Genomic DNA, 11652 nt, shown 5'->3' on the forward strand with positions numbered 1-11652 from the left:
CACAGCGCTCTGAAGATACGGTATACTGAGTGTGCCGTCCCTTCAGAGCACAGTGTGCATGCGCCGGTTACATCACCGGTTGCAGAAAAAGTAAATATCCCATAAACAGTGCACGTTTTAGGAGGTATTCCTTGTACTTATAGATAAGCTTTATCATAAGCTTACGTGTAGGTACAAGTCACCAAGCATTGTTTACTAGTGCTTTAAAATGGCACAGCAAACGGCAGAACCTGGCGGGAAGATATCTGCCAATCCTCAAACTAAACAAACGTCTAGACCATGCACTGGCGATTTTTTTTTTCTTCTTGAGTTTAAATTAACTTTATTAGACCTGCTTTTCACCCTCATTTAGGGCTGGAGCATAGGAATATGATTAAGCCCTGTTGGAGGGCAAAATGCATCAGAGGAGGAGTCAGGTCTGGCAGTTGTAATGATATGAGAGGGCCATGCAGTGGGTTCATTGGCACTTAAGAAAAAAGTGGTGTGTGATTTGTTAGTGATTGCAGGTAAGTGGCAATTCCTACATTGGGCCTGGCACCCATGCCCAATGTAGGACTTGCCACCTACCTGCAATCACAGTGGGCGCATGAAAGTCTATTTTGACAGTTGAGCATGGAAGGGATTGTCATTAATAAGGTCATCTGCCTGTGGCTATGTACATATTACTACTTGCCATTTGGGCATCAACACTTACAAGTACTACCTTAATCCTTTCCTCCAGTCAGTAGTAGAGCAATGGGCCTGCTCGCAGGTGCACCAAGGTGGAAAATCTACTTGTTAAGCAAAGCTGGTTATAGAAGGATCGAGTCTCAGCTGGAATAGCAGGGAGTGGCTGAGATTCGATCCATCTATGGGCAAGCTGGCCCAAGTCAATCGATCGACCATCCTGTTGGAATTTTTGCATGCGATTTTTACTGGTGGCTGTAGCCACTAGCAGTAATCATTGTGTTCTGCTGGCTGGGAGGGCTTCCTGTCCCCCCCACCCCCCGCCAGGAAAATACAATAGTGCAGCAAGAGGGATTCCCCTATGAACACTGACTGGGGGAATCAAGCGATTTTCTTTCCTTCCACCATGTGTAAATTGCATAAGAGTGCTAAATAGCCTGTGTTTGGTGTAAATTTGCACACTTTTGGTGAACAGAAGTTGCTGTGTTGGTTGGCTCTTACATTTACTGAACTTATAAAGTGAATGGAGATGGACTGTTGATTAAAAAAAGTCACATGGCTCAGAAGGGCAAGGCCCATCTTTTTTGGTAGTGCCACATAAACGTATTCATACATTATTCTTTTCTTGATCTTTCCTAGTATTGGTGGCCTTATCCTGGACAAAACCGTAACGGATCCCAAATTCGAGGGAATGGCAGTATTCACTCCGGTTATTAATGGTACGTACCCTCGGACTTGTCGCTAGCGCTGGCTGCATGGCATTTCTTAGGCTGCATTCACATCTCGGTATTCTGAATCGCGGGCAGATTTGCTGTGATTCTGCCCACCCTGAGATGTGAATGACAATTTGCAGAAAGCACATTTGAGATGCCATTCACTTGAATGGCACCTAAAATCGCAGTGCGGTTCTGATAAATTATTATAATACACGATTTATATAACGCCAACAGTTTACGCAGCGCTTTACAATGTAGAGGAGGGACAGCACAATTACAGTACAGCGCTGCAATAGCAGCAACCCACATCATGTGAAGCATGTCGCCCAAAAGTAACTCCTGGACTCTTTTTGGGTGACAAGCTTCACCCAATGCGAGTTGCCGTGATTGCATCGCGATATATCGCACGTCAGTCGCGGCAGAACCACACCGCAATTGTAGGTGCCATTCAGATGAATGGCATCTCAAATGTGCTCTCTGCGATTTGTCATTCACACCTTCCCACAGACGGTAAATGTTTCCTACCCGCTGACAGCAACAACATGTTTCTATCAGATCTGGGTCTTTTTCCTGTCACTACTGAAGTGATCACACACCCACTCTTACTTTTATAAGGAGAGGAAACTCCCTCCTGCATTGAAAACGTGTGTTAGCCCTGAGAGTTAACTTAAATAATCATTATAAAAAGCATTAAACTACTAGGAAAGATCCATTTTATAAATCACAAGTTGAACCCACATTATAACTAATGAAAAATCTGCAACTAGTAAGGAAAAAAAAAAGTAGAATGACAAAATACATAATAACATCAACAAATTTAGGAAGTAGAATAAAGATCCTTTATAAAAGCAACAATTTGTAAGGCCTGGTTCAAACCTATGCGTATTTTGGTGCTTTTTGCAGAAATGCACTACAGTCCATTTAACATGGTTTTCTATCGGACATAGCAAGTTTGGGGTTGAGGAATATGACTGGCCTGCACCTCAACCCAATAGAACACCTTTGGGATGAATTAGAGCGGAGACTGTGAGCCAGGCCTTCTCCGCATCAGGGCCTGTCCTCACAAATGAGCTTCTGGAAGAATTGTCAAACTTTCCCATAGACACACTCCTAAATCTTGTGGACGGCCTTCCCAGAAGAGTTGAAGCTGTTATAGCTGCAAAGGGTGGGCCAACTCAATATTGAACGGTATGGACTAAAACTGGGATGTGCGTGTAAAAGCAGGCGTCCCAATACTTTTGGTAATATAGTGTATATGATAGATGTTATATCCACTTAGCTCATCCTGAGCACTTGCTGATCCCATTCTATTGCATATTTCCTTCTTCTGCTCTAGAAGCAATAATGCTGAATCCTTTCTGTCCCTCACCCGGATATAACGGATCACAGTGCTCACTGCTACTTATCAAGCTTAGAAGCTTTTGGTGAAGGCACGGCTGTGGCACAGAATTAGAAGGAGTTCTTCCAGAAGCTCTGATTTTACACAAATTTACTAGTTGCTTTCATCCTAATGGGAGTTCATATTCAATCTGAAATGCTATTGGTCAGGGATTTTAGTTGCTTCACCGAAAAGTTGAAATTGCTTCAATGATCTTTAATCACGCAGGTGTGGCCGGGAACCTGGTTGCTATTCAGGCCAGCCGGATCTCCACCTTCCTTCATTTCTGGAGCATGCCGGGTGTCCTACCATACAAGATGAGGCAGCACTGGCCCAACCCTTTCACCACCTTCTTCTCCTCCGGTATGTTAGCACAACATCTGTAAGAGCTGTGAATGTGGGCAACATTCTGGAGAACAGTGATAAGATTCATAGTGAATTAATGTTAAAGCGGTATTAAAACCAAAAATGTAATTGTGACGGGGGGGCCCGTGGAACTCAGAATACATCTTATGTCTAAGGCACCCTGTGCCATCCTGGCACAGGGTGAGGGAGAAAATATATCTTGGACTACTTAAAATGCTCCAGCTATTGTGTTGATATAACTGTGTGAAGCTCGGTGACCACAAGTCTGGGCGAAAGGTCATGTCTCAGTCACCTAGGCTGTAAAAAGGATTAGATAATTAGGTCATGTTAATTAAGTTACAGTTGTATTGTTAGAGGAGGTTCCAACAGCATATAAAGTCTTGTAATTGTGATTCTAAATAAAGTCAGTTCTTGGTAGCAACAAGCAAGTGTCGCCTTGTTTGTGCTCAGAGAGGTTGGGATATCTGTATACAGACTGGGAGGAAGTGGTATATGACGGAAGCACTCAAGCGGAGTGTGGGACGTTCCGTGACATTGGTGGAAAGCACTTCCTGAAGTCTGGGACATCCAAACCTCCAACTGGATCCAAGATCAGCATAGCAGACTTCAGTCACCCCAGCGGAGATATGGACCTGGCATCAGAATTCCCGGGGCTGCTGCGGATCATCCTTTCAACATACACCAGGACTGTGTCTGAGGATGAATACCTGGAGCTTAGGCAGCAAATTCGGGTGGAGCTCTGGATTGCAGCCCTCCGTCTCGCTGGTATAAAACAGGGCAAATGCTTTCCAACCCAAGAGCAACGGGCCAGTGACCAACGGGCATTCCTGGGAGAGCAGCCCCAGGAGCAATGGGTGACTGAGTTGGACAGGTTGGTCCAGCAGGAGATAGAGCTGGACAATCGTTATCGGGCTCTGCAATGGCACGCAGAGGAGGGATATTTAGGGGAGACAACAGAATGCTCTCCGGAGGGATATGACTTTGGCGGCCCTGGATTGCTGTGGGAGAGCCTTACAGATCTTTTTATGTTTGGCGATGAAGAGGAACCTGACCTTGAGGACCTGAGAGACTATAGAGAGTCTATGCTCGGTCTTGCAGGGGTCTCAGAGCTCAAACCTGATCTGGACCATTTGCTAAGGAAGGAACAGCATCTGGAAAGGGCATACAGGAAACTGCTAGAACAAGTTCAGCAGCATGCCAGAGAATCGGCAGTGGAAAATCCGGAGATTGCCGTCCCCAAACCTGAAGTGCTGACAACAGGGCAGAGCTCTGCTAACCTCTGCCCAGAAATGATAGCATTTTCTGGGTTCCATGGACAGGAGATGGTGAACCTCTATCCCCAGACATCAGTTGCAGAGACATGGGATTTGATAGACTTTTCTGCTGAGGAAGAACAACCTGATGAGCCTCCAGCAGAAGAGCTGCTATCAGGGCCAAAGTTCACTGTGTTCTGCCCAGCACTAACAGTGGCTTCGGCCTTCTTGAGAGAAGAGGTAGTCGGCCTTTCTCCCACAACACTGACAGGGACATGTGATTTTCTGCCAGCAGCATCTATGGAGTTAAAACAAACTTCTCCAGCTGAAGATCTGGTAACTGAACAGAGGGTCCAAGACCTCTACCCCACACTTTTACCAATTCCAGAGACTGGGGATTTAATAGACGTTTCTGTAGAGGAGGAACCACCTGGCAAACCCCCAGCAGAAGTGCTGGCAACCGGACAGAGGGTCCAAGACCTCTGCCCCACACCTGCAGCAATTGTGGAGGCTCAGGGTGAGAAGATGGCAATCACTTCCCAGCAGCAGATACAGGGGGAGAAGGGAGAGGAGGTGTGTGTTGTCCCTCTTCAACAGTTGGCCAGGGTGGAGGAAGCGGGCTTTCCTCCCCAGCAAAGATCCGTGCACCTGGGAGACACTACCATCGACATGTCGTCCCAGCAGCCAGATGAGGGAATGGAAAAGGAAGCAGCCGGCTTACCTCCCCAATGGCAGCTACACAGTTTGGGAGTGGAGGAAACCAGCCTCCTGCCCCAACGGTTAGCCGGAGCGGAGGATGCGGAGTCCCCAGCAGAAGTGCTGGCAACAGGGCAGAGTGCTACCAACCTCTGCCCAGCACCGGCAACAACTACAGAGTTCCAGGGAGGCGGGGCAGTCGGCCTCCCTCTCCAACAGTTAGCCGGAACAGATGGTGTGGGGTTTCCAGCAGAAGGGCTGGCAACAGGGCCGAGGACTGCTGTACTCTGCCCTCAACTAACAGAGGATGGATTTCCTGTGAAGGTGGATGGGACTTCAGTCTCCACCTGTATACCCCAGGGATGCTGGGCAGTGGGCCCAGATCCCCAACAGCATGACAGAGTGAGCCCAGTCCCCCTGTCTTCTCTCCAGCGGCAGAAAGGATTCCAGGGAGAAGAGCCAGTCCAGGCCTCTCCCCAGCGGCAGATATGTTCTCAGAGAGAGGCAGAGGTTGGCTGGGTGAGTAATGCTTTGTTTGGAACAATTTGTTTGGGGTACTGTGTGGGTACAGGCAGTAGAGGACTGGAGCTGTTTACTAACTTCGGAGTCAACCCGTCTGGGGTCTCCTCCTGTGTTAGTCTTCTGCCGAAAGGGGAGAGATGTGACGGGGGGCCCGTGGAACTCAGAATACATCTTATATCTAAGGCACCCTGTGCCATCCTGGCACAGGGTGAGGGAGAAAATATATCTTGGACTACTTAAAATGGGACAGTAATATTTGTCCACAATATCTCCCAGGATGTATGTTAATTGAATGAGCTGATCACATTGTCCTCTATACAATGTAGGAGACGGGACGACTCCTATTGGAGCTCATGTTAATTAGGTTTTGTTTGTATTGTTAATTGTAATTAGCTCCAGCTATTGTGTTGATATAACTGTGTGAAGCTCGGTGACCACAAGTCTGGTCGAAAGGTCATGTCTCAGTCACCTAGGCTGTATAAAGGATTAGATAATTAGGTCATGTTAATTAAGTTACAGTTGTATTGTTAGAGGAGATTCCAACAGCATATAAAGTCTTGTAATTGTGATTCTAAATAAAGTCAGTTCTTGGTAGCAACAAGCAAGTGTCGCCTTGTTTGTGCTCAGAGAGGTTGGGATATCTGTATACAGACTGGGAGGAAGTGGTATATGACGGAAGCACTCAAGCGGAGTGTGGGACGTTCCGTGACAGTAATATATTGCAGCTTACCAACCATTAGATGTGGTGGCTGCATTAGTTTTCTTTTTTTTTTTTAGACCTTTTTTCCCCTCTGTATTCACCTGGTGGTCTGGCCAGTAACACACCTCCTGTATTAGAGTGCCCCCACTCTGGATGAAGGAGCACAGGGGGCACCTTTGGACAGCAGCACTGTCATTCCGGTGGAGGGGAGTGTTAGACCCCTTTGACACTGAAAACTGGAAACAAGTGTGACCTGTCTCAACCTAAGACAACATTAAAAAGAAAAAGAAAAACTGCGCTGCAGAGCAAAAAAGGTCAAAGGTAAAAGCTGCACACAAAATACACCAATATCTGTGTATACCATGAAAAATAAAAAATAAATAAAGTGCGCTAATTATATGAAAATACACACATAGATGTGAATACATGTGGGTAGTAGTAAAAACCACAATCTACTGAGAGCAAGTAAATGACTCCATGAGTGGTAAAAATATATAAGTGCAAAACATAAAAACTCAAATAAAAAGAAGAAACAAAAAATGTGTACATGTGAAATACAATGATATTAATAGCGTGAAAATCTGAAAATCAAACAAACTCAGTCCATGGGTTCAAATATAAAAAGTTCATCAGTGAAAAAAAGCTTCCATCCACTATACAGCTCAGCAGCAACTAATCCCCCTATGAGTGGATTGACAAAGGAGAGAGATGTGCAGGATTGTGCAAATCCACTGGCGGTGACTCCAATAAGTGAGAAAGTGATAAAGGTGGACTCTTACCCTCCGTGTTGGACCCCCTCCTTGGCAGGGTCTATCAGGCATGCAGATTTTTGCCCTCTGCAGGGACCATGTAATGAGAAGATCTCCCCAGCAGCTGTTAGGAATGTTGTCTCCAATCCGGGCTGGTCCAAGTGAAACGCCTGGAGAGGGGGGAAGGAAAGCTCTCTTGCTCCCAGTGTGGCAAAGGAAAAAACAAAAAAGCGGAGCTCCAATAGTGTAAAAAGTTTCGGAATTTATTAAATAAAAGTACAGACCGTAACGGAGAGTGCACGCTCCGTGAGGTGAAAATACAATTAAAAACAAGCCGGCATATAAAAATCGTAATAACCCGTGCATAACATGGGGCAATCGTGACGGCTTACAACGTAGCCACGCCCTACATGTTTCGTCATTAGTAGACGTCTTCCTTTGCCACACTGGGAGCAAGAGAGCTTTCCTTCCCCCCTCTCCTCATTTAAAAGTACTCGCGGCTATAATGAATTGTCGGTCCCGGCAATACAAATAAAAGAAGTCATTGAAAAAAACGGCATGGGATCCCCCCAGTCCATTAACCAGTCCCTTTGAGTCTGGTATGAATATTAAGGGGAACCCCGAACCAAAATGTAAAAAAAAAATTGCGCGGGGGTCCCCCCAAATTCCATACCAGGCCCTTCAGGTCTGGTATGGATTTTAAGGGGAACCCCGTGCCAAAATTTTTAAAAAAATGGCGTGGGGGTCCCCTCAAAATCCATACCAGACCCTTATCTGAGCACGCAACCTGGCAGGCTTAATAAAAATGTTCCACAGAGTCTTCTTCTTCTCTTGCTCCGCCGACAGACCGAAAAAGAAAAAAAAACACGACCGACCCACCTCCATGGGAGGCTCCCGCCATATGACGCGTTTTCGCTTTGACAGTTCTTTTATAACTGAGGGCAGGGCCACACGTGACGTTCCCGGGTGACCCCGCCCCCCACTGACGCACGGGGACATCCCTATGGCTTTCCTGGGGGCGGGGCCACCCGTTTCCAAACCCGGAGGCCCCGCCCCCCTTTATTTTTAATAAAGGACTTGTCCCAAGCCGTGTCTTGTCATTTTTAGCATTTTAACACTTTTTTGTGAAATGGTAGGGGTACATTTGTACCCGTTACCATTTCACACAGGGGGGAAGGCCGGGATCTGGGGGTCCCCCTGTTAAAGGGGGCTTCCAGATTTTGATAAGCCACCTGCCCGCATACCACCACAACTACTGGGCAAGGGTTGTGGGGTTGAGGCCCTTGTCCCCATCAATATGGGAACAAGGTGCTTTGGGGGGCTACTCCAAAGCACCCTCCCCATTTTGAGAGCATGTGGCCTGGTACGGTTCAGGAGGGGGCCACTCTTTCGCCCCCCCCCCCCAATTTTCCTGCGGCCTGCCAGGTTGCGTGCTCGAACAAGGGTCTGGTATGGATTTTGAGGGGGACCTCCACGCCATTTTTTTTTTACATTTTGGCGCGGGGTTCCCCTTAATATCCATACCAGACCTGAAGGGCCTGGTATGGAATTTGGGGGGACCCCCATGCAATTTTTTTTTTTAATTTTGGTTTGGGGTTCCCCTTAATATTCATACCAGACCCAAAGAGACTGGTGATGGACTGGGGGGATCCCATGCCGTTTTTTTTCAATTACTTCTTTTATCTGTATTGCCGGGACCGACAATTCATTATAGCCGCGAGTAGTTTTAAATGACTTTTTTTCCTTTATGTCATTTTGCTCTCGGACTGTTCTAAACACGGTAAACACGCACCACTTTACAGGCATACTATAGACACCCCCCAGGTACGAAATGTAAAGGAATATTTTACTTTTATAGTTTCACTTTAAGCATTATTAAAATCACTGCTCCCGAAAAAAACATCCGTTTTTAAAACTTTTTTTTGCATTGATACATGTCCCCTGGGGCAGGATCCGGGTCCCCAACCACTTTTTATGACAATAACTTGCATATAAGCCTTTAAAATGAGCACTTTTGATTATTCATGTTCGTGTCCCGTAGACTTTCATGGTGTTCGCGTGTTCGAACAAATTTTTTGCCTGTTCGCTTGTTCTGCTGCGAACCGGGGGTGGGGGGGGGGGGGGGGTGGGGGGGGGTGTTCGGCTCATCCTTACTTGCCACCCATGGATGAACACTCAATCATGTCAATCATCAGGATTTGGATGCATGAATGAGCTAAAAAATGAATAGGTAGGTCATTAAAATGTCTATAGGGATCCACTGTTCCCTATAGATGGGAAAGAGGAAGAAAAGAGAAGCACTTCCAATACTACTTACAAAGCAGCTCTTAAATTATGGCCAGCTCCAGAAGATGGGATAGAGCGTCGGCCTAGAGTAAGTGGTCCCAGCCGGGGTTGAGGAGGGAGATCCTCGAGACAGGACCCATTTATCTTATACATTATTATATACGTCAATATGCCTCATGTAAAGTCCCATCCCCATTTCCTTTCGTTTTCACATACATTTAGAGATGGAGGTATGCTGATGTTGTCTTAGGTTGAAACAGGTCACACTTGTTTCCAGTTTTGGATATTGAAAGGGGCCTTAGACTGGGTTCACACTATTTGCGAAGTGGCTCACAGCAGGGGGTCTGGTGTGTCCCTGTTCACCGTTTCAGGAGCAAATAAGGTCCGAATTTTTGCCTGAAATCAGACCTGAAACTGAGCCAAAGACGCACAGGATTCTTCTGCAGTGCACTCCGCGGCCGCCCCGGAGATGTGTGAACCGGCTCCATTGAGAGCCAGTCACAATTGGATGCGGGGAAAGCAACATCCATTTCTCATAAGTGTGAACTCAGCCTAAAATATAACTAAAGGCAAAGCTTTTATTTCAGTCGTTGGATACAACAGTGAGGGGTTAGACCCCGTGTCAGGTTTTTAATGCTGCCTGTGTCCCCATTAGGGGAATCCACCCTCTCTATTTATCCTGTTTACTGTTATCACCGAGATTGAAAGGAAGCTTACATTTTGGATTGTCTCCAGAACAGGAATAGGGGTAAATCTTCCAAAGGGGACACTAGTTCTGGTGACACCTCAAGGTTCCTTCACTTTGGAGCGATTTCCTCTCACAGGAAGTGAAAGGAAATGTCCCCAATGGGACATAGATGGCAAAAAACTGACGGGTTTACCCTCCCTGCCTGACACCTGACATACACCCAGTGAAGTGACTAGCCTCAGATGATACACAGAGATGAAACAAATCCTCCTGTATAAATTGTACCTGTTTATTTGGAGTCTTCTCTACATCATTACAAAGTCCAGAATTTATTAAACTTGTCTAAACTGTCAGAGAACAGGGGTGGAGATCTGATATTACACTCTGCAGAGCTCAGTGAGGAGAGTTCTGAGAGCTGATTGGAGGGAAGGGACATCCCCCCTCAACACACACACAGGAGCTGAGCCTGTCAATCACGAGTTGTGTGCTGGAAAAGATATTATGGGAGTACCTTCATGTCTCTGATTGTCTACATTTACGTTCTTCTCCTTTTCAGGTGTTAATTCCAAATCAGCTCGAGTATTGTTCCTATTGGTTGTCCCTGGTCACCTGGTCTTCCTGTACACCATCCACTTGTTACAAGGAGGTCACACCTCGCTCACTGTACTCTTTGTTACCTTCTACTTGACCGCCGCCCTCATACAGGTAATACCGGGAACGCCGTAGTGTAGTAGTAGCATTGTCTTGCTCTCACCTGAACAAACCCAATATAGCAGTTTCTATGCATGATTTATCTTGTTTGGTGATCACTGTTCAGTGACAGTGATCAAGATGTTTCTCCAGAGTGATTATAGTTACATAGGTGAATGATGGTTTGTTTTCAAATGTTTTTTATTTCTGCTTGTTCAGAAGAGGTAAATACTTTATTGTTCATGATCTGGGCACAGGTTCACTTTAATTTCCAGTTCCTTCTAACTGTCATCATTTCCTGTTCCAGGTCTGCATCTTGCTCTATGTAGCTGACCTCATTGTTCGGTTCATGTGGCGGAAAGGATTGGATCCGGATAATTTCTCCATCCCATACCTCACTGCCCTCGGCGACCTGTTGGGTACCGGTTTCCTCGCCATCTGCTTCCGCTTGGTCTGGCTTCTCACTGGTACAGAGGAGGCGGAGCTGGGCAATTAGACCGATTCCTTCATTTTGCTGCCAGTTTTTGCACTGTAGCAGAACATTAACAGAAGATCCAGGGAAATTTCTTACCAGCAGTCAACACCAAACAGGACTTGGAATTTGCAATATTTATCAGCCATACGAACAACACTGCACTGGATTTATAATGGAAAAAAAATGTTTTTTATGTGTATATAAATCTGATGCTGTTTATTTCCGATAGAATAAATGTTACTGAAAACATCGTCTTCAAATGTGCATTTATCTTCTAGTAGAAGGGATACCTTGGGGTCCATTTATAAAACATTCATGCACAGGAGCAAAATTTCCCTGTATTTTCATAAAATTCATTCTTGTATCATCAGCTCCATCTAGTGGCCAGAATGGGTATTTTTTCTCATTGAGTTATTTCCTAAAACTATATCACATTTTGGCCACTAGATGGGGCTGATGATACAGGA

The 11652-nt window shown here is 45.9% G+C and overlaps 1 protein-coding gene across 1 annotated transcript in view; it reads left to right on the forward strand.

Moving 5' to 3' along the window:
* Positions 1-11432, forward strand: part of LOC141102901 (solute carrier family 41 member 1-like) — a 67830-nt gene extending 56398 nt beyond the window's left edge. Inside the window, 4 exon segments of the mRNA XM_073591937.1 lie at positions 1306-1385; positions 2989-3123; positions 10577-10725; positions 11018-11432. Of these exon segments, the coding sequence (XP_073448038.1) occupies positions 1306-1385; positions 2989-3123; positions 10577-10725; positions 11018-11206 (553 nt within the window). The 3' untranslated portion in view covers positions 11207-11432.
* Positions 11433-11652: the final 220 nt, after the last annotated feature.

The sequence above is a fragment of the Aquarana catesbeiana genome, linkage group LG07 (assembly GCF_042186555.1).
Source record: "Aquarana catesbeiana isolate 2022-GZ linkage group LG07, ASM4218655v1, whole genome shotgun sequence".
Lineage (NCBI taxonomy): Eukaryota > Metazoa > Chordata > Amphibia > Anura > Ranidae > Aquarana > Aquarana catesbeiana.